The 24,052-nt window shown below is 42.2% G+C and overlaps 1 protein-coding gene across 6 annotated transcripts in view; it reads right to left on the reverse strand.

The window, feature by feature from the left end:
- ANKRD44 (ankyrin repeat domain 44) overlaps positions 1 to 24,052 on the reverse strand; it is a 131,703-nt gene that overhangs the window by 35,505 nt on the left and 72,146 nt on the right. For all 6 annotated transcript variants that reach the window (XM_030952761.1, XM_030952759.1, XM_030952763.1 and 3 more), the window contains exons 4-13: positions 19,815 to 19,885; positions 16,053 to 16,253; positions 14,737 to 14,824; positions 12,847 to 12,989; positions 11,312 to 11,524; positions 10,301 to 10,379; positions 7,049 to 7,163; positions 4,048 to 4,130; positions 2,682 to 2,745; positions 286 to 354 (exon numbers count right to left, since the gene is read on the reverse strand). In XM_030952761.1, coding sequence (XP_030808621.1) covers positions 286 to 354; positions 2,682 to 2,745; positions 4,048 to 4,130; positions 7,049 to 7,163; positions 10,301 to 10,379; positions 11,312 to 11,524; positions 12,847 to 12,989; positions 14,737 to 14,824; positions 16,053 to 16,253; positions 19,815 to 19,885 — 1,126 coding nt within the window. The remainder of the gene's footprint in view (positions 1 to 285; positions 355 to 2,681; positions 2,746 to 4,047; positions 4,131 to 7,048; positions 7,164 to 10,300; positions 10,380 to 11,311; positions 11,525 to 12,846; positions 12,990 to 14,736; positions 14,825 to 16,052; positions 16,254 to 19,814; positions 19,886 to 24,052) is intronic.

Consider the following 24,052-nt stretch of genomic DNA (forward strand, 5'->3'; position numbering starts at 1 on the left):
TGTCTTGGGCACACCAGCACAAGAATTTAGGCAGTAAGGAAAAAAGAAAAGCTGTGATATTTTTAAAAAGAAAAACTCAAGAGGGTGGGATAGCTTTAATGGGTTTAATAAAGCCTGCACCTGTGTGGCTGGTGTGAAACTGCAGCAGCAAGGGTTCTGCAGAGAAGGCCAAACTACCTGATTTTGCTGCCATTTGTCATAGAACATATGATTTTCAGTCTGAGGTGGCCTTTCTTCCTTGCCTGATAGATTTTCTTTTTTAAAAGAGCTTTGTAATTCACCTACCTTCCACATTTGTCCTTCTTATTAAAATCTGCTCCACTGCTTTGCAAGAGTTTTATACATTCTACATTACTGGAAAGAGAAGTAAAGAAAACAAAACATGAATAAAACAGAGGCTTACACCTGCATTGCCCCCTGTCCCCCAAAAGGAAAAAGTTACTCTAAGTTGTTTTTCTATTACTTGCTGTGCAAAAACAACATGAAATTCAATCAAACAGAAAGTGAAGCTCTAAAAATAAATTATTTTCTTTTTTTTTTTTTCACTAGAAAACCACAAATTTCTCTTCTGCAGAAGAAAAGAATTAATTTTCCAAAGAGAGCACAGTATAAATGTGATCAGTATGCTTGGAAATTTTCAATGGCAGCTGTACTGTAGTGCACCCATTCTGACCTGGTATTTTATAAAGGAGTTCTAAAATAAAGTTGTTGCTAGCTTATGAAATGCCAGTCTAATAATGAAGAGGTGACATTTAACGAAATCCACCCCCACTCAGCAAAGCATTCAACAGTAAGCCCTTTGCTCAAATCCTGTTTATTTAATGAAATATAATCACAAGAATCACTTGTAGGTTTATTCTGATAGGATTTGTTGACTATTGATGGATTTAAGTCCATCTCCAGGTGCTTTGTTAGCAAAGGGGTGTGGCTATTATAGTGTTTGTCACACCAACACTGCATTTATAAAAGTGGAGGAGAATTTACCACAGACTGGCTGTTCCTTCATCTTGTTTAAAGCCAGGTAATTTTTGATAGAAAACAAACCAGCTGCATTCTGACATCTTTTGTAATTCAAGCAAATAAATGTAGGACTCCAAGCCAGAAAATGACAAAGTAGTGCAGCACTTTCCAAGACCACTTGTCTTTCACAGGGGCATCACTTGTGCTCACAATCAGACAAGCAGACCTTTGAAATTCTTTCCCTAGCACCCATGCAACTCCCATTAATGTAATGGCAGTAAGAGGCCTGTGTCAGGAAGTACACTAATGGCTTTTGTAGATCTCCAGCTACAGAAAAAAAAAGGGACTGGGTGCAATAATGCAATATTTTGGTGTATGTCGATCCCAACTCTAAATTGCTGTTGCATAAAATAACTACAGAACACTCACCACAATGCACTAAAAATAAAAACACTTGCTAGTGATGACAATCATAGTAAACCACTGGGAAAATATGGTTTATTTTCATGAGTCACTTTTGCTTCTTATTGAAGCCTCTCCTTCTCTTTAGGACTTCCAGGGTGTTTTTAGTATCCTTCTGGGGTGCAGCCTTATCAAAGGGGTAGCATCTGAACAACATTAAAATAATCTTTATCCAAGCAACTGTCATACCTCTTACACTAAAGTGAAAGAGGTATCAGGATGAATAATACCAAAACAATAATAAAACCAATATTTGGATCAATTTTATCAGGGTTTGGGTTTTTTTCCCCCTCAGGAACAAAAACTTTGTGATACAGATTTTGGTCCACTGAGAAGAAAAAGCAACTTCCAGAATGACTGCCAAGTATTTGCTGTGGATGAGCATTTCTGCCTGTTATAACCACAGAGAATCCAAGGGCTGTAGCCAAGGCTCCATTTCAGCAGTCTTCTGAGCCATAAAGTACTCAAACAGAAGAGTCAAAACTCAATGCTTGCCAAACATTGCGTCCTTTTGCTAGATTAACCTCTCAGCACTTCACTGACTGGATTATCTGGAAATATTTAAAATAACTGGATGCAACATTCACATCTTAAATTGAAGCATTTCAATTTCCACTTCAATTTCACTTTTCTGCCCTCCCACCACTTCTTAGGAATGCATCACCCTGAGAGAGGGGCAGCCTTCTCACTTTCTACTTTGGAGGCTGTGGGTTTGGTTTTGGTTATTTTTTTGTTGTTGCTTTGGTCCGTTGGTTTTTCTTTTAGAAACTTATTGCACCTGAAAAATGGGAGAGAGGGAGACGAACTACATTTGGACTCCAAGGCTGCAACCTGATGGGCACTGCTGAACAGCGGCATTTTTGGACAAGGACGCGGTTCAGAGATGGAGGCCAGGAATAACTCCCCTGCCAGGAGCTCCAGCTCCTGCACCTCACTGGGTGTTCCCCAGGGACTGATGCTTTCCTGGAGACTGCTGGCCCTTGGTGACTGTTGTGGCTCTCAGGGAGGCCTGAAAGCTGAAACAGCCTTCTCAGAGGCATGAAAAGGAAGAGTTTTCCCCTCTGTCTGAAACGCATGCTTCAAATCAACCCAGCTCACCCCACACAAGGGCAGGGGCAAAAGAGAGCCTAAAATGACCCAAACTATGGCATCAGACTGCCTTGCACAGCAGTAATTTCCTCTGTGGATAGCACAGTCAAGCTGGCTGGCCCCAAATGTGCCCCAGGACGCCCTGGAGCAGCCCCAGGGCAGGTACTCACCCTCCGGCAGCGGCCGCGTGCAGGCACGTTCTCCCGAAGCTGTCGGGGGTGTCTATGTCAAAGCCTGCAGACAGCACGTGCTCATTACTAAACAAGGACACTATGCTATACTTTTGTCCTAGTTAAACCACAGGAAACATCGCAGAGACAGAAAAATCAGTTAGTTGGGAAGAAAGCAGAAGGCAAGGCACAGTCAGAGAGGCTGGCACGGGGACGGCGAGCAGCTGCTGGCGCTGGCAGCGCCATAAAAGGAGCTGTGACGGTGACAGGTGCCTATTTCCACATCCAGCTCCTCCACACCCGTCTGCAGCCTGTGATGAGTGTTTGGGAGGCTGAGACAGCAGGACAGGAAGACAGAGAACATGGAGACATGAGGAAGGACCACAGAGTCAGGCTAAACATGAACTGGGGCTGTTTTCATGGTGTGTGGTTGTCAGATTGGGAAGAGCCTTCCAGCAGCACGTGGGGATACTCATCAAGATGCACGAGGCCAAAGGCTGCACCCTGACAGTGCTAACTCTGCTCACCCAGAGTGGTTTCTCTTCCTATCTAGAGGACACAAAGTCTCAATATAATAGGGTATGTAATTATCATTTTTCACATTTCTTTAATACCCCACAGGACTCAAGTGGGAAAAGTAGTTGTAGGACATTTTACATGTTAAGTAATGAAGGAGTTTTCTAGAAAACTCATATGATCTGGGTCAGGATTTTTTAACTCATAGGAACTCTTGCCTGGAAAAAGCAGAATTTGGGATTTGGCCACTGATTACTGAGCCTTTGAAATGGTTTCATAAGCAAGCTCTGGCTGCTTCTGCTTTGGGCTCTGGTGAGGATCCCAGGCCTGTTCTCTTGACACTACACTTCCATCCATTTTCCCTCTCATGCCCCCAGAGCTTTGGCCAGCCTAAGTCCTTAACTACAGATTCAGAAACACACTTTAGCTGCATGCAAAATACATCATCATCATCATCATCATCATCATCATCAGTGAGATGTAAATCCCTGTGCCAGTGCAGACCCCAAGGAGATAATTTCAGAATTACTCCTCTGGTGGGCAAGAGGGAGAACCCCCAAAGCAAAACAGGATGTCCCATTCCTACAGTTTGGAAAGGGGTTCTAAATTCCCTCCCTCCCCAGAGTCTAAATTCCCTGAACCTGCTGGGAGGAAAGAGCTTTGGGCACAAACAACACAGGAAGTACTAGCATGGCTTTGGGAAAGCCTTGCATGCTCTGGTGCACTGCCCCACACAGCCCAACACAGCAGCACTTTCATTAGAGTAATTCACAACAAAGCATAGAAAGGGGCTGCCACCAGCAGAGACAAACACTGCTCAAGTTCCAGGGACACTGGGGGATTTACTCACCCGATGACAACAATTTCCTGCAGCAGTCTGAGTGGGCATTCAGTGCTGCTAAGTGTAAAGGGAACATGTTGTGGATCCCACACCTGAAAGGGACAACAGCCTCGTGAGAAAAAGCAGGTTACATACACAGCACATCAAAAGCTCCTTCCAGAAAGGCAACATTTTCTCATGCTTTTCTAGGAAGATTCTTTCTTGGTGCCTGCCATTATTTTTATCTGTATTTCCTTAACAGCCTTCTTGAGAGTTAAAAATATTCTGATGCAGCAAAATCTTGGCATTTTGCTTTGAACAGAATGTGGCAGGATGGCTTGCAAGAACTCCAGGCGAAGCCAAGGTAGGGGAGGAAGTAAGAGAGCAGATACTGCTTGGAGACAATTGCCCAGTGAGCCACAAATTTCTGCACCAGCTACACATACAGCAACTGCCATTCTGAGGGAAATCTAAATGCCAAAATCTTCTCTATATTATGTCTGAATTTTTTTTTTTTCTTGCAGATGACTCTTCACACTTTCCTTTAGGCTGCCATGTCAGTTTTCTTCCACAGCCTAAGAACTAATAATCTAATTTTCCTATTTGCTCCAGCTACTCTCCTCACCTCCCTTTTCACTTTTTCCTCCCTTTAACACATGACCCTCTTTTCAATCACACAATAAACTTTCAGAGCAGACATGATGGGTAAGGAAAGACAGGGCGCCTTTAGATTGAGCCTGTTTATCATCAGTCTAATTCCATATCAGGCAAACATGGAGTTTTGAAACAAGCTGAGCACTCAGCAACTTTAATTAATATCAGGAAATCATGCCAGTTCAGTCCCTAGGCATGCCACTGCTCATTGTCTTAGAATACTTTTTGGGTCTGGACATCTTGGTGTCTTTCATTCAACATTGTTTAGTGCAAAGCATCTTGTTATTCTAGAAATATTATCCTGCTGGCAGTTCTCCAAGTGCACATAAACATGGAGCCTCCGAAAACAACTAGCTTGACAAGATTATCATCTACTGTCTGCTCCAGCAGATATTTTTTTTTAAATTACAAACTTCAGAACAATAGCAGATGGATTCCTATCAGTCCTTCACTTCTGCGAGACAATTGGTGGATGGGAGAGTATGGTCATCTCATGGGAGAGGATTTCAGATACAGACCCAAAGACAAAAGATCTTGTCTTTCTAGACACCATAGATCATAATTACTCAGGAAGCTTAAGACAATAATTAATGTGGATGTTTATAAATATATTGTGCTCTCTCCAAGATTTTATACATAAATGTATTTAACTAATTTGGGTTTGTTTTCAAAAAATTTATTATTTCCTGAATCCACAGGCCCATTCTTTCTCTGTCTTCACATGTTCTCCTTGCTGCTTCACTACACTGACTTGTGCTGCTGTACAGATTTGAATTTTGCTATTAGCAGCATCTATATCTTAGAGTAACTCTATTAAGAGATGACCTGACAGCCTGTTCTTTGAAGAAAACATTGCAAGCTTCACTGAGCTGCTGCATCTGTACAAACAGGTTGCATTTTCTAGCCATGGATTCACTTATTTAAGGGAACATAGGACATTCCATATTGCTGTTTCTCCCTACACCCATCTCCCTCTGCCTCCTCCTCCACCTAGTTATCTAACACAAAATTATTCATCTTTTTGGTCAAGATTTCCACCCAGCAGATGTTTTGGCTGGTTTCCACTGAAATCCACTATCTGCACATTTGCTAGCCAGTGTCCCACTTCTGCAGTGTTGTTCACACTGGTTCCTCCCATAATTTGCACACTTTACCTTGCAGTGCATTGCCTCAAAGCCTGGCCGAGCTGTCTGCACTTGTTGTGAACAGTGCTGCAGAGTTTTCTTTCCTAAACCTATTTGGGGAGCTCACCCAGAGTTATTTACATGCAGCACATATTGAAAGCACATTTAGCACAGGCAGTAGCATCATTTCCATCTGCCTGGTATCTCTGAGCCAACTTCTTTTTTCACTTATTTCTGCTGCTGGAAAAAGTATTTTATTTGATCAATGTTCCAGTTACCCAACTGTGAAATAGAAATTTCTAACTGGATAACCCTGATTCCAAGAGTGGAGTGGGCTATCCCAGTGCATCTCATTTTCCCTTAAAACCTCAAGATAACAGTGACTGACTGTACTGGAAAAAGAGAGAGGAAAAACCTACACTTCTATTAAGATACCAAGATCTTTATGCTGGCTGCATTAATAAAATCCAGTGACACTAGCTGAAATCTGTGGAATTGCATTATCCATGCCAATTGAAGATCTGTTCCACCTTCTGAGTTTGTAGGGTGACAGTTTGTACTTAGCAAAGAAGAATGGGCAAATGTGTCACTTGCATGAACACCACCAAGCAAATAAACAGAATACTGAGAACTGCAATTCTCTCCCAAATTCAAACCAGTCATTTGCATTTGAAAGCAGGGTTTCCTAACTAGGTAAGTCAAGAGAAGTGTCGCTCATTTTTATGGCAGGTTCTATGTAAAAGAGAAATTATATTTTAGAGACATGTGGAGGTAATTTCCAAAACCTTACATTCATGAAATCAGATGCTGCTCTGAAAACATCTGGTACAGACATCCCTCATGGTATTGCATTACCCTGATCTCATACCCCTGTGTTTATACTCCTTTTAACAGACCCTAGGAACCTGACCTAACTAAACAATACTCAAGTACTCTCTGTGTGTATATATATATACACAAACATCCCCACTTCGTGTACATTAACCCCACTGTCCCACATCAGTGCTTGTAAGAGGGAGAAGAAGCAGTGCTTGTACAACTTGCAATCACGCAAGTGGGCACAAGAGGAACTGAGCAGAGTTTGCTTCCCCTGCACACTTCCCAATGGTTCATATTTTAGTCTCATGTCACCCACTGAAGTACAGTGCAATTATTCTTGTCAGTTTTAACCTTCCCACTTCAGAAGCAGTTGTGTTTCCAGGCACTGGACACGACACTTGATCCTTACAAACAGCTCCACTTGAGGCACCTACTTGGCAGTATCGGCTCCGCTGGTTATGAGGGTGTTGATCAAAAGCTCGTGTCCGTATCTTGCAGCCACATGCAGAGGGGTGTTACCATCCTTATCTACACAGTCGATTTCCCCTCCTGCAGAAGAGATTTTCATACAGATTAACACTGAAAAAGTCAGCATGAATAAGGGACCACAAGTGCTGTTTGTCTCAGCACCACGAGCAGCCGCGAGCTGCTCTCAGCCACAGAGGCACTGAGTTTCCCAGAGCAAGGACCAGCACCCAGCAAGCTCTCAGCTGTCAGCCATGGTCTGGCAGCAGCACTTGCATCTCCCTCTCCACCTGCAGTGGTGGGGAAGAGTGGTGGGAATGGGATGATGTACAAGGGTCAAGTACATTATTTGGATTTGCTGCCTATCTAAAGGTACAAATGGGTGCCCTGAAATAAACTACAAAATAATCTGCTGAAACTGCACCCTCATTTGTAAAGGCATTGCCACTCAGCCTTATCTGTACAACAGTGTAAATCAGAGTTCACTCCAGAGGCCATCAGGAACACACTGCAAACAAATGTGCTGTGTGCTTTTTGTGTGTCTTACCAAAGCACAACCAAACAGTGCTTATGCAGAACTTTTCCTTTTGCAATTTAAACCTGGCATCTTGTGTTTTATTCACATAAGCAGGAAAAATGGATTATTTCTTTAGATAGATTACAGACAAGTCCCTGTTTTCTTTTTGGACCAAGAACTGTAACTTTTTCAGTCTCTCCTTGCCAGTCAGGTTTACTGCACTCCAACTATTCTCTCTTTCCCCCAGTCCTCTCCAGCTGGCCTGAATCCTTGTGGAAGCAAAAGCCAAAGCCACTACTACAGCTAATATCTCCCAACGGTGAACTAAGCAAACAGGATTACTTCATGCCTGCTGGCTACACTCCTATCTGTGCACTCCTGGACATTGCACAGCACCATGGACATCCATTATCCATTTCTTTAAGCACCACAACACTGCTGACTTGTGGTCAACAACCTTCTGATCCTCTACAAGCCCCAGATCCCTTCTGGAGGGACTGCTACCCACTTGGCTGTTGCCATTCTGAACTTGTCCAGCTGATATTCCTGCCTCTGTGGGTGATTTTTCTTTCACTTGCATTATAACCTCTGTCTCCAGTTCTACAGGATCATTTTTCATTCTGACTCCACCTTCTGCCAAACTAACAGTCTCTCCCAACCAATTTTTTTCTCCAAATGCTAAAAGCATTTAATGAAAATACTGGATAGTTCCAGACCCAGAAGGGAAACTGAAAACTCCCTCACTACACCTTCCATTTCAACAACAATTCATTTATTACTAATCTCCGAGTGTAGTTTTACAACCAGTTATGCACTAGCACTGTAGTATTTTAATAGTCTGCTGGTTTGTAGTGAGAATGCTTCCTGAAAGCATGTAAAAAGTCTTGCTAACATCAGGATATGGTAATATTTACTGCGTGTCCACTATTCACAGATGATAATTCACAGGGCTTAACTGCAACAGGAAGAGCTCTAGTAAAGCACTAGACAACATGCCCAGAGAAGCTGTGGATTCCCCATTCCTGGAAGTGTTCAAGGACAGGCTGGATGAGGCTCTGAGAAACCTGATCTAGTACAAGACAAGCCCTCCCCATGGCAGACAGGCTACAACTAGATGATATTCAAGGTTCCTTCCAACCTTTCTAATTTCTAATTTTTTAATGGAAATTGAAGGTCAGTGAAATGCTTGGACAGTTCCCTGGGGTAGCGCATCCACCAGTGGAGGTCTCCATAAACAGAAACTGCACATGGAAAAGTCAGAGAACTGTGCTGTGTTCACAAAGTCTATTAAACTGCTGTAGAAGAGAACTGTGATGTTCCAGCTTCTTTCACTCTTGAGAAATAGATGCAAGATATTGCCCACTTTGGCTGACCTATGTAAGGTTCCCCAGCATTTCTTTTTCCTCATTTTTAAAGAAAGGTATCACACCTGCAGTTTTCCAATTTTAAGGTAATTCATTCTTCCTCTACAAGCTGCTAGAGACAGCAACCAGAAATTGAGACATGGTCAGCCAACTCATTAAGTACTGCAGAATGAAACTCTATTGCTTTAAATCATTTCCCTCTTCCTCAAAATCCCATGGCAATGAGGCATAAAGTCACTTGCAATGAGATCTGTGTACAACATTAAAATTAGAGGGGCAGAAAACCAAGAAAGAAAGAAGTGAAACCCAAGTAAGTGGAAGAAGAGTAGAGAGGCATGAAGGGCAGATGAAGAACTGCCAGTCCCTTCACACACAAATCCAACAGTGAGCAAACAATGGCTCTAAGCCTGAGCCTATTAGACTAAACAATTAAAAACTGCAGTAAAGCATAATTTCTTGCATTTTGCCCCAACCCCCTTTTATTATTATTTTTTTTTAATCCCAGGAGAGAGATAACCATTTGCATGATGACCTGAAAGAAGCATGATCTACTGCAGACCTCCATTTTAAAACACAATCTTGTTTAAATGTGTCATTACATTTAATGCACAATTGGTCAACCATTTCCAACAATTTCACACTTCAATGCCAAATTGGGATTTTGGAAATCAAAAAAAACCCCAACCAATGAACAAAGCCCAGACCATCCTGTCTCAGGCAGTGGCCCAAACTGAGAAGTTTAAGTAAAGAATCAGTAATAGCAACCTCTGTCATTCAGAAACAGACCTCTGCCAGATCTCCAACAAGAATAATTGCTATATTCCATAGTATTCTTGGACAAAAAAAGATGCCTGAAAAATGACTGATAATCAGGAATCCTGGCTATGCCAGAACAAACAAGGTAGCACTGCTCCTCCCTGCTGAGTACATATTCCACACTTCATGGAGACAGTGGCAAGGGATGGTGAGAAAAGCACAGCTGCTGAGTGTAGAGTAGAAAAAATGGTTTGAGCTCTAAGAACGCCAGGGCTCCCAAAGGAGGACAACTAGAAAATTGTGCATCCTTCTCAGCAGAAGCAAGACCTGAATACACCTCTGAACTCCTGCTTTCAGGTTAAGAATCTCAGTAGACCATCTGGATCACTGTCAGCTGGAAGAGTATGGAATTTTGTTAACAACCAAAATCTCAGGTTGTGATGACATGATGGAATGAGAGCTGTCAGTTCAGCTCAAAGGCAGAAGTTCATGGAGCTGCCCTCTCGGCCAGAACAACTGAAAATTGCAACAGTGGACACGCCTGGTCTCTTGGAGAGCCACTCCAGGGGCTCACAGAAACTCACCGTTCTGGATGAGGGTCTGCGAGCGCGTGAACCTCCCATGGACAGCTGTCATGTGCAGGGGGCTCTTCCCATCCTTACTCTGCCAGGAATGAAACACAGCACTGCTTCAGCATGTGCAGGCTTATCAAAGCAAAGGTACAGTGAGTACAGAGCAATGTTTTGGGTTTTAGAGAAAGAAACTTAGACCAGGAAAGCTGAGCAATGAGAAAACAGATGGGAGTGGTACCAGCCTCCACTCACATCACTTATGTTTATTGGCATGGGGTTTCACCTTCATTGGCAAGCACAATCCCTAACTTCTTCTTAATAATTCTGAGTTTAAACAGTGCACTGGCTATTCAATCATCTTAAGGGACTTGCCAGAGGCGTTAAATGCTGGAAGTTAAATGCCAGTTTCACAGATGGGAAACTGAAACACACAAAGTTTTAACTAAAGTAGTTAAAATCTTATATGAACTCACACCACCCCAAGTCTTCTGATACTTATACCAATACCCTCTGTTGGATAACAGCAAGTTCCTTTCAGCTTCATCAAGATGTGTAAGTTGTGCCTTCCACAATATTCAGATATCCTAAGCAGAATCAGACTTTGTAAGCTGGGGCTCTAAAGTAGGTAACAAGCAACCCTGGAAAGGGAACTTTTTGGAGTCAGGTTTAATTAAATCTATATTATACAGGGAAGTAAAACACTAAAAAGGAATAGTTATTTGACTTAGCACCATTCCCTGAGATAACATTTTGACAGAGCTCTTGTGACTATATTTTAGTACTTTTTCTTGTCTTCATGAAAGTGTTGGCCTAGAGTTTAGAGATCTCATTGTATTTATCAAGGCACTGCGAGCTCCCCTGCTGGGATGTAATCTCACCCAAACAGTTTCATGATCAACATTCTCAGCATCACTCCAATTCCATCAAGGATTTAAAGCCATGCTGTAGCTGTTGTTACAATTTCCTCCTGAGACATGCAAAATAGGCTAAAGTAAAACTGTAAAGCTGGTATTAAAGTTTTACCTGAATATTAACATCTGCCCCATTATTCACTAGTAGTTCAAGACACAGTGCTCCATGAGTGGAGGCAGCAGCAAAATGCAAGGGGGTGAATCCATTGTTATTAGGCTGATTTACATTAGCACCATAGTCAATCAGCTCATTAACAACAGAGTCCTGACCGTTGTAACAGGCAATGTGAAGTGCAGTATTTCCATAGATGTTCACCTCATCAATCTAAAATGAGACAAGGAGACATAGTTAAAATTACAGACATCAGCTTAGCATTTACGTAATGCATCACACGCTGCAAATGGAAATAGCTGGAGGCCTGAACTGTCATAGGGCATAGTTCTCACCAGCACATTTCATCAACAAATTATACTCCCAGACAGCTTCCCTTGGAATACTTTACCTTTCCTATTATTAACTTTTTATCCTGCTGACAATTTCTAAAATCAGTGTGAAGCTTAAAGCTGATAGCAGGACTATGTAATGATGATAATGATGACAAAATTCCTAACAAGCTGGAAAGATTTTCCATGTAAACGGAAAAGCAGGATGAATAAAAAGCTCACAATCTTTATATTTAAAAAGATTACAACAGTGACTATTGAGTTTTTGTGAACAGAACCAGGTGTAATAGCTGTTTACACACTTTTATTTTGGATAGGGAGTGGGGTTATCTGAGTGAAAGCAATGTGAAAGTGCACAGATATTTACACTTCAATAAGAAACCACTTTCAGTAGCTCAGTATTATAAAGATGTAATTATGTTACTTCTTGATGACCAACTTAGTATTCAACTGCTGTTCTGTAAAACAGGACAAGACAGATTGCACAAAAGACTCAGGAATGGCATGAACAGCCTTCCATGAAACACAGGCTCTCTAAGATCATATCCCCAGTGGTGGAGAATGTGAAACTTAAAGGGACTTATTAGCATAGCACTGTTAATAACAGGAAACAGCCATTCTCCTTCACAGCCAATAGCCTGGAACATGAACTTCTGACAATTTTCTGGCAGGTCAATACCATGGCAAAAGCAATATCTTAATTATGATTAACTGTCTGATCAGGCTCCTCTGGTCATCTCACCACAGCTTTGAGGAATTGGCAATAACAAGAAGTCTGTGCCCTGAAAAAAAAAGTTATTTTCCAGAGTGAAAACAATGTATCAGCTACAGAGGAAATACAGGTCTGTAAACTGACACAGCCTGAGCTGCTGTTTAGTAAAGTACTCAGTGTACATTAAGAACAACCACTCATCGTATCAAAGGAATGCTGACCCAAGGAAAATTTCAATACTCCATCTTCTTCTGCAGGAACAGGATATATCTCCTGATTCCTTCAGCAAGGTGGCCTGCAATTTACTGTCCATATCAGCCTTTATTTAATACAGAATGTCTCCTGACTCTTGAACCAATAAACCACATGAAGCATGAGGTGGTCTGGAAAATGGGACCCCTTTTCTTTAGAAGTCCCTGTCTTTAGCAGCAACCATAAGAAAGAAGAAAAGACTATCTCTAAATAGAAATAAAGTGCACATTACCACATACCTCCACCCCCAGGTTAAGGAGTTGTTTCACAATGTTAATCTGCCCATTGGATGCAGCTGCATGAAGTGGGGTGTAACCCTTCTTGTCTTTACAAGTCACTTCTGCACCATGATTAATCAGTAAGGCAACAACTTCCAGGTGACCTTCAAAAGATAAAAGAGAGTAATCAATGGGTAGACCATCCCACAGCATCAATTCTCCCAGATTACTGCTTTCTTGCTAACACACTGCACTTTCACTGCTGTTTCAAAGTGCTCCCACAGTTTTACAAAGGAAGAAAAAGCATTTTCGTAAATGTTTCTAATCCTAGCTCCAGGCCTTGTGAAGAAATTCATGCATTCACCTTCTCCAAATGTGTCAAATTTCTCTCTACTGAATTGATTTTCCAGTTGCCAAAAGAACAAAACCACACCTCTTTTCCATTTATTTCTCTCAAGCTAACAGAGTGTGTTTTATTCCCCCTTTTACAGAGGATAGTGATACAGTGAGGAGCATGGCAATGGAAGGCTCCCAAAACAGCATCCTACAAAAACAATTGCTAACACTTTGTAGGTTTTGTTAGAGACAAAAATATAACCTTAATAAACTATAAAATCAAGAGGAACAGTCTTAGTGCTTTATGCTGAGACAGAACTGTCTGTCTTAGAATTAAACATAAAAAGTTGTGCTCCATCTGGGTTGCACAGCACTTTCATGACAGGGGCAGCTCTGGTCATGTGCAGGACCTAGGAAACCATATGTACAAAGTCTATAGATAATTAGTGTCCAAAAATAATTAAATATTCCAGAAACTCTGTGAGGGTTTACAGCTCTCATCTCATTATCTAACTTCTGTCTACAATGCACTACAGACTCCATTGCTAATTTAGGCCTTAGATATTATCTAAATACTTTTAAAAGTGCATCATGAATTTCTGAAAACATTTAAATGGAAAAGGGGTGTGGAATTGCACAGCACAACATAAGAGCCTTTCAAATCTAGAGAGTGAAGTTCAAAGCTCGTTAGCTCAAAAGCCACATCACAGTTGTTGGCAAGAGCCTTTCCATCTGTGTCTGTCTATATCAAAAAACCACACAATATGCTTTCCTCACAGTTGGAAATCTCCTATTATCTCATTTCTAAAAGTGCCAGGATTAAAATAAAGATTTCTGACGTGTCAAATAAAGAGTTCCTGGCTGAGGGTGCACAGCTCCCCACCAGTTGTAACCTGAAATATACAGCTTGGCCAACAAAAGCTCTTGAACAAGCATGACCACTATCACAGGCAATCTTGTATTTTTGAATTATAATGTCCCACTGTAAGAAATTTGCCTTTACCTTGAAAGGAATAATAAGGCAAACTGTTTGAATTAAGCAGTATTTGGTAACACCACTTATTTTTTGAGGAGATATTCATTTGCTCTTGTCCATTCTGGAATAAAAGGTGACAATATTCTCCTAACAGGAAGAAAGTGCCTATTGTGCATTTCCTAAGAATATCATTACCTAGCTGCTTATACACTGCAATAAACAACAAAATTTTTTATCACAGTTACCTGCATTTCATTGAAAGTACTTTTTAGCAAAAACTGAAACAAATATAACCTGTTTTTCTTTTTCTAGCACAAATATAGTTCAGGTTTGACTTAGAGTCAGCATTAGAAGACCAAAATGAAAAAGCAACACAAAAAGCTCACAATTAACTGTCTTAAAAAGGAAATCACAGCCAAGATCTCCCTAGCTGCAAACCCATAAATGGACAGTGTTTATTTAGATGAGCTGAACCCTTCCCTCTTCAGGGTAATTACAACACTTTCTTTCCATGGCCAGGTCTGTTCCTGTCCATTTAACACATGCTACCCATTTGTGAATAGGAAATTAAAAAGAAGGAGCAGCAGCCCGAGCCTTACCCATGTATGCTGCCCAGTGAAGAGCTCTTCTGTCCTTTTTGTCAAAAGCATTGATGTTTGCCCCCTTGGCCAAGAGCAAGTTCACCATCTAGAAGTAACAACAGAAGGTAAACCAACCCTCCAGATCACACACTCAAAGACTTATGACGAACCAATCTTGCAATAAAGCTGGGATCACAAAATGGTGCATTTGAATGATGATTTCTGGTATTCTCTATCAAAAATATTCAGATTATGACAGTTAGACACAGGCATTACTGTCTCTTTCCTACAGTCCAGTGTTTTAAAGGACAAACACCATCCATCACCATTTTACAGGACCTACCATTCCTCTTTCTTCTTTTAATTACAGTACAACTCATCAACTTTCATTGACAGAAGCTTACTGTTCCAGTTTAAGAGTTTTTATTCCGTATCTAGATCTTCAGGTGTGGAATGGGAAAATGAGGATCCTTAAACCCAGATCTAAAGACTATCAAAACCTAGGAGGCAAAAATCTAGGGGATTTATTTACATAAGCTTTTTCATATAGTTAAATAACAGTACTGGGAAGGTTTGCTTGTATAAGTAGGGAAAAACAGAAACACATTTTCTAGAAGGCCAATTAGAAAAGCAGAGTGACTGGACTTCGGACAGCTGCATGTTTCTTCGGTATGAAATGAATCCACCAATTTTCCCTTTTTCCATTCTGCCACTCTTATTTTCACAGGCACTCCAGCCCCAAAGAAGCCAGGAGACCCCGGAGCTGCTGGAAGCGGTGGCACAGCCATCTCTCCAGGAGTGCATGTACACCTGACTCATACCCTGGCTCTACACAGCCACTGCAGTGTTCCTGCAGGTAGGAAACCCATCCCACAGTTTGGGAAGCAGCCAAGTGACAGCAACCCTGGGGGTCAGGGACACGGGGCTCAGTGTAGACCCAGCCACAGCGGGTCTAGACTGAGTACTAGAGTTGAGTCTAGACTAGAGTCTTGCGGGGGGATAGAATGTAAGAAAATAAAGATAGTGCAGAAGGCAATCTCACCCCTGGGGAGTTGCAGCTGTACTAATCTCCAAAGATTAGGAGCAGCCCTGCCATTAACAGGCCACAGCTGTGTCCCACGAGGATGAGTGCTATAAAAGAGTGGGGTAGCCAGTTGAGAAGCAAGCTGGAGCTTGTTGGCTATGCTGTGAAGAAGGAGTCAGTGCTCTGAGGAGATGCCCATGAGAGATCACCAAGGAGGTACGGAACTTTTGCAATAAGATAACAACAGAGTCTAGACTGAGCCCAGTACAAGAGTACAGACTGAGGCAGGAGCTCGGCTGGCGGCGCTCACCTCGATGTGGCCGTTGAGCGCGGCGTGGTGCAGCGCCGTGCGCCCGCCGCGGTCCGACACGTTGACGCTGCTCAGCAGGGGGATCAGGATCTCGGCACACTTCACCGCCTTGTTGGCGGCTGCCACGTGCAGCGGGGTCTGCCAGTTCTTGTCCCGGGCGTTGACGTCGGCCGAGTGCTTGATGAGCACCTGCACGGCTTCCTGCAAGGGCAGCACGGCCACAGCCCTCAGCTCTAGCAAACGCACGGCGCTTCCCCAACAGCTCCAGCACACAGCTGAGGAGGGCCAGCAGAGGCACAGGGAACAACAGCCATCCCAAACACCTCCCAGGCTTCTGCAATGGCATTGTCCATTCAAATGGCCCAGCACACATCACCTCTGCTGTCACTGAGAGCAGTAAAAAGGCCTCACAGCCAAAAGTTGTCAGGTGGCTTTGAGTATGTCCTATGCAGAGAGCCCATCCTGTTTGGTTGATTAACCATCAGTACCTCACAGCTGTGCTTCCAGTGAAGAAATGAACTCACTTGAGCCATTCCTGCCATCAGTGATGGGCCCAGCCTTGGCCAGCAGCGGGACACCCTGAAGCAGCCTGGCACTAGCTTTGTTGGACATGAAGAAGCTTCCAGCAGCTCTCACAGAAGATACCCCTGCTACCACACCCTTGCCACACAAATTCAACACACACTGCTACAGGGGCCATTCACAAAATGAAATGCATGTCAAAATAACAGCAAAGTGCTGCATGTTTTATTTATAAACAGGAAAAAGGAGAAAATAAAGAAGAACGTGTGAAAACAAAACTTTAGCTTTGCAAAAACATGAGAATGCTGATATCCCCAGCTCAGCACTAGCATTCCTTTCCTCCCCAAGGCCTAAGCATAGGCCAAGGGTCTTGACTGCAATATCCATTCTGTCAGCCTGAGACCAAACAACATCTTTTAAGGTTAATTTTGTTGGTTAAAAGTAAATATTTCCCAGTGAGAAAATGTACTGTTCTCTCTTGAGAGCCCCTCTTGCTGGAGAACTCACAATCAGTTCATTTCTGCTTCTACTCATGCCTATGACATTAAACAAGACAGATAAAAACTACAAATTTTTCTCAAAATTACAATTCTTTTCTTCTTCCTTTTTCTCCCCACAAAGAAACAAAATACAGAGGAACTACTGGAACACAGTAGCCTTCAAGCAGCCTTGTCTGATAAACACAACTCACATCTGGTATGTGGGAGAGCCCTAGTCCTACATAGTACCTTATTCTTTTTCCACAAACTGCAGAGTTTTCTGTTAAGCCCAGCCAAAATTTTATTAATGAATAACAAATGCATACAGTATGTTTACATAGTACTTCTATATCTAGAATGGCCCAGGAGAGTGCCTGCAGTCTGCATCAACACTACATACATACTGGGAGTTTTATGTCTTTGTCCTCAACTGATCTCAGCAGTTTCATTTTCTACAGCCATGTCACAAACTCTCCTCTAACAGATTTGTTCAGTGAGTGACACTGCATCTCTTACAGCGCCAATAATGATATATGACTGCTGATGTCTCAAGAGGATTTTGTTTTTTAAATTATTAGGCCTACTATTTTAAGAGTCATTTCAATGTAATTCACTGGAGACCTACGCAGCTGGGACATGAAGTCAGCAGGAAACTTCATGCATTCTTAGTAAAAGAAAAAAAAAGTTAAAGGAGAATTTTTAGAAGTAAATAATAAGGACTGAGTATCCGAAGCTAAAAATACTTAGGTTTTAAAAGAAAAACATTTACACATTTTTGTTTACATCTGCAGTCTGCTGCTCTTTCAGAATTGGGATCAAAAGTTAAAATCCTTATGGAAAAGTTTTAATTCTATTGTTTTTTTAGAGCATGAGCTTTAGCCTGTTATTATAGTTTCTCCATATGCATGCAGTGCCCAGTCGTGGTGTAAGCCTCTGCAGTCAGTGTCTCTATCTATCCCAAGTTATCACAGTGAAATCTCTAAACTTTTTCAAACTGTTTAGGGCTGAAAGCTGATATATCCATTAACAATCCTACACAGACACCCTAAGGGTTGCTGATTTGTAAATAAAGATAAATCCCTAAAGCCCCTGAAAATCATCAAGACAGTAAAGAAGAGTCCATTCTTTTAATCAACATAGGATTCAAGGACATAAATTTTGAATCCTCTGAAATCTTCATAGTAAAAGATTGATAATAAAATTTGTTGGTGTTCATTCTAAAAACAGCTGTGCTCACAAGAACTTCCAAAACTACACCAAGTCCTACTGGTCAGCTTCTGGACCACCAACTCATCCTCTTCTATCAATGGGAATTCTGAAGTCACCTACTGCTATCTATTGCTATCACCATCAAAGCTGCACATTTGTTCACTTGTGTAAGAAGGTAAAAAGCAGCACTGAAAGAGCCTCAAAATAATAAATCCTGTTTCCAAATTGTTACTAAAAGCAGCAATTATAGCATAATTAATGAAGAAAAAATGCCAGGAGAAGAAAGCTGAATGTGTTTATGAAATACACCATGAAAAGGGATGAAAGGCTGGTGCCTTCCCCTGCTGCCTCACTAATGCCTCTGGGTGCTCACTGAGAGGTACCAGAACTGCCAGCACACTTTCTCATTGTGCTTCAGCTGACAAAGAGTTAAAGATGAGACACAAAGCCACAGAAAAGACATACATTTTCTGCTAGGACTGTGGCTAATGATAAAAATCATGTACTCTGACACATCCAAAACCAGAAACCAAGCACACTGCAATTCCCGCATCAGCAAGACTGTGGCTGTTTTTTAAGGTTTAAGTCTGATCTTTGTTTCCCAACATGGCTTTTTGTGTTTTGCATCATTACAGCATTCACAGTCTATCAGATATTCCTTTCAGAGGGTTCCAGGGGATGCCAGCAGCTGGGAAGCTCAGCCAGCAGCCAAACAATGCCCGAGTTCAGAAGCGAGCCCAGGATTCCTGCCTCCAGGCTTGGCAAGCGCAGGATTGTTACAGAGGTGATTCGAGTCCATCAGGCTCTGGAAGACAGCCACCCTCTGTCTGCTTCACAACCCCTCCCCTCATCCCCAGCAGCCAATTCAGTCTGCAGTTGGGCCCACTGGTAATAAAGTATTGGGAGGGTGAAAGTAGACAGGGAGGTCCACAAAGGAAAGCCAAGAATAATGGTGCAGTTGGAAACAGAGTAATGCCCGAGCTGCACTCCCAGTAGTTATTGCTGCTCCTTTTTAAGATAGCAATGGGAGAGGTACAACATGATCCCAGAGTATTTCTATTTGTCAAGTAGAAGAAACATGGGCAAACCCCCCTTCTGCATGAATCAAATGCATTAACAGAAAACCTAACGGATGCCTTGAAATGTAATTAACCAAAACAAATTATGTGGTAATGCATGTTGGATCATATCCACATCCACTCCCTTCTGGCACACACACAGCATGCACACACCCACAGGGATTTATTTCTCTTTTTTCACCACCTGAAGATACTGTGGGCACTGTAGACCACTGTGGACTCTGTCCCATGTGAGTCCTGCTCACTGCTCCCTGTGACTTGCTATGGTAATGTAAAGGCGGGAATCAAGCACATGAAGGCTCAAGAACCACTACAGGTAACATGTAAACACTGACCTCCAGCTGCAGTGCCCTGCATGCAGGAAATGCCTTCCATCTTTGCATGCCCACGCCACCTACCACAGCTCTCCAGGGTTTGCCCTTCCCCCAGCACGTTGGTTATGTGCAAAAGCAGGGTAATCAAATCTTACTCACTTCACTTCTGGAAGCAACTGCTCGATGGAGAGGAGTCAGCCACATGTTGTCCTTGGCATTGACACGAGCCCCTGCAAACAGACAGCAGAGGTTACAGGCATGCCTTGGGTGTGCCACTGAGAGCCCTGCCCAGCTGCTTCCCAGTAACCAGAGCTGAGTACTTTGTACTCTCCGTGCTCCCCAGGACTCTCCTGGCACCATGTTCACCTTGAAAATGCATTAACAGATGTCAGATCAATGATCGGGATTTGGAAAGAAAGCAACCAGCTAGATAGGACTATTATTAGGAATTGCTTTGTTTACAGCACACAAAAGAAGCAAGGTTTGCTGGAAGGAATTACCTATGTATGCATGTACACATGTGTCTATGTAGATGTACTTTTTTAGATGATACAACTGATACAGCTGGGGGTAGAAAAGCACCCTTTGCTCAAAGCACTTTGCTGTCTGCAGACATGAAAGGAACTAGCCTGAGCAACCACTTCTTGTTTCCAGGAAATGCTCAGGTTGGAGACAGAACTGGGCACTGACTACATCAGGTTCTGTGGGTGTTACTAGGCAAACAACAGAAGAGCAGGGATGAAGAACACAGCTCATCTGCTTCCTGTGCAGTTCAGTGCTAACAGGTGCTCTGACAAGGGCAGCTGGGCAAGAGGATGGATTTGGGCTGGCTTGGCAGAAAAAAGGATAAAGGAAGAATATTTGACAACCACAGTGGTCCTGGCTGACTGCAAATCCCCAATTTTTTATTTTTTTATTTTTAAAGGTATCCTGTACATTTGTGTGATCAAAAAGATTTCTTTGCAAGAAATACTAAAGCTATTCACTGATGCGATGCCTCAGGAAGAAAATCTAGTGATAAGGACTAGAGAAACTAATTTTTAAAAGGGCTTAACTTGAAAATATTGTGCCTCACAGGTTTGCAGGTAGCAGCATTAGTCTGAGAAAGGTAGCACATGCAGAAAAAAATGTAGAGAAGCACAGCCAGGGTGAGCCTCTGAACTTCATGAACAAAGGGATGCTTAAGCTTCATTTTGCACCATAACTTTAGTGCATTCAAAAGGCTGTAATTAATAAATCCCACTCTCTGAATCACCAGTACTTTCTGAGAGCTCATTCTCAGGAATATTAAGATGCTTGCCTGTGAATCACAGTGGTTATTGGGAATCATTCTAGATAATCAGAGAAGAAACAAGTTCTTGCATATTTCCACAAGTCAGGATGCAGTTTTTTGGCTGCAAGAAAAACAATTCCACTTTCATAGCTACTGCAACAATTAGAGGCAATCCTCCAAACTCACCTCAAAACCTGGTAACTGGTAGCACAACCTGCCCTCTGGAAAAACACCCTTTGGAAAAGATACAGTTTCAGAGAGTTCTCTGGTTAATCTGTCTAAGGAAGGAAGCTTTGCCTTCTTTTTTCTTTGTAAGAAAGCCTTTACAGTTGACACATCAGCATCCTGCCCTTTGCCTGCACTGACTTTCTTCACCATCAGGAAGCTGACAGGACTTCAAGGCACCTGCCATTATCCTGGTTTGGCCTGGCAGGGGTCTTGGAGATGGATTCCTAGTGATTGACAGCAATCTCTAAACTTTTTGGGTTTAGAAATTAGTTTTGTATTTGCCTTGGGGTTTTTGCTTTATGTTCTTAACTAAGGTTTCTTTTGTTTTATCTCTACTCATTCACTACCTCCTTCAAGCAGAGGATTACAAATAAGAAAGGCTAATATGCAGAGTAGCAAAGCATGACCAACATTATTCCTCAGTATTTAACAATTCCAGCAGCACTGGTGAGTGCAAAGATGACGAGAAAACCTAGAGAAGTATCTCCATCAGTAGCTATTCATGCCCTTCACTGATCCACTTCCTCTTTGAGAAACTGAAATAGTTACAAAGAAAGCAACTGAAGAAAACAGTAAAAGGAAAACAAGACCAGTGTAAATAAAATAATGCACAGCACACTAACAGCCTTTCTCAGTTGCTTTCCATTCCTTTACCTCTTTGTGCCTCTTCATGTGAAACAGTGAAATTGCTCTTAGGTGTCTAATGCAGTGAATCAGTTGAATATGTTTGTGATTTCTGTTTTTCAGGAGCTACACAATTCACCTGTTGCCTGTTACAGAACCCACTCTTGTGCATTTACTGAGATGCACATCTTGTGAAGAGATGTTTCAAAACACTTCCTCTTGTACTGCCACTTCCTTCACCAAAATTCAGCTTCTAGGTTCCCAGCAGTTCTTCGCAGGCAATGGTTAACAACAGTGAAAAAACTTCACCAGCACTGAAGCACTCGTTTGGGGACAGAAAATATCTGTTATTTTAAGGATGATCAAGCAGAGGCACTGGGAAAGCAATGCTCATGTTTTCAAAGGTGTCCTCTGCACTCCAGGAACTTGGGGGACTATCCTGTGACAGCCCTTTGAAAGCAGAGTAACATAGAAATACAGTTTTAAAGACTAAGTGCTCTAGAACATGCTACTACATCTAAAATGGGTGTACAAACCCCAGAAGCTTAAATTCTCAAGACCATCACACAACACATCCTCCAAGTCAACCAGAAATTCAATGTCCCTCTCTTCACTCTGGACCAAGTACCTTAACCTCATCTCAGTGCACTTCCTACAATACTCCATGAATTAATCTGTGTGTCTATAAGGACAAAGAGGGCTGAAAACCACTCAAATTGGTGTAAATTGGGTCATTCATGGCACAATCTTCCTTGAAAACAGAAACTGCTTCAAAAATTTCACTTAAAATCCTTTCAGATAGCCACAGCACCCACCCATCCTATAAAAGATCCATTTTTAAAAATAAGCTCTTCAGAGTAAAGCCTTTTCTTAGCCTCATTTTCTCCACCATGCTCTTCCAGAGCCTGACAGAAAGGCTTAGCTGTAGGGATTTGCTTTATGAGGCTGAAGTAGAGAACATAACATATAATGGTACAGATAAAATCAACAGAGAGGAAACTTTCTGTATTCTACTTTTCTTTAATATGGCTGTTCTGTAATCTTTGCCATTTTTCACTCTCAAATTTTTCTGCCAGAAGATGAAATAAATCTGAAACTGCCTCTGTTCTTTTGAGATCTGAAATAAACAACTCGATGCTGGCTTTCAGGAATAAAGTTAACATCTCTTTATCATAACCAAAGCACACTTTCCCATCCAGCACATCTGCCAAATCCATATCTCTAGATTCCACAGTCTAAATCTCCAATATTAGGGATAGTGAATGGAGGAAGAAAACTGTACTCTTTAACCTATTAACGTCATTATTTACCTGCACCTTTCCGATTTCTCCTGTAAGACACAGCAACAGGCCCACCAACATGTAAGGACAGCTTTCTGGCAAGAAGCCCAGAGCCTTCTGAAATAGTAAAGCAAGGTCATATTGCCAAGATGGCAAGTGCCTTGGTGGGGAACAAGGGCTAAGGGGCTGAGCTCAAACATGATGCTCTCAGGAACCAGCCCAAATGGGAATGCAGCTTGTACTTGCCCAGACAATTGTTCCTGCACGTCCATGACTGTGGCACTATACAGAGATTCCTTCTGTGAGATGGTTACCTTGCTCATTTCTCACAGAAGGAGGTGAAGAAGTACTCAAAGCTCCCTGCTTTCATGTAGCCTGGAAAAACAAAACCACTGAGCACCCTTCTGCAGTTTGAACCATCTGACTATGGATCAGACCTTGGCGCTGGTGTAAACCCCTCTGGTTCTGACATTTAATGGGCCAGGGTAACTCACACCAGCTGAGGGATCTGGCACTCTCCTGTACCACTTCCAAACAGAGTCCATTTCAGTGGCTACCTAGAAAGCCATTCCTGGTCTGTCTCCAACCACCTGGACAGAAATTTCATTCATTAGACACTACACTTATTTGTGCCACCATCAGTTTACGGACCACAAATCTCAGAAGGTGCGTATTTAATTTAATTTCTCTCCTGAACAAAATGAAATGTGTTGATACTGCTCCTAGCTTCTGCTCATGCTGAGAATATTGCTTGACACCAACAGTAGTTGTTTGTGTGCTTTCTCTCTGTGAAAACAGAGATTGCATTGAGAGAAACCATTGCATTTTAAGTCAGACAACGAAGTTTTTCTGCTTATGTAACAAAATGTTATGTTCAGATTAATATTTTATCATACACTTTCACTACTTCCATTTGCTGACTGGAGAGGTGAAGCAAAGGAAGCTGCTGCACTTGTCCTTGCAGCCTGGTTCATGGAGAGAGCACAGTCACA

The sequence above is a fragment of the Camarhynchus parvulus genome, chromosome 7, assembly GCF_901933205.1.
Source record: "Camarhynchus parvulus chromosome 7, STF_HiC, whole genome shotgun sequence".
Classification (NCBI taxonomy): domain Eukaryota; kingdom Metazoa; phylum Chordata; class Aves; order Passeriformes; family Thraupidae; genus Camarhynchus; species Camarhynchus parvulus.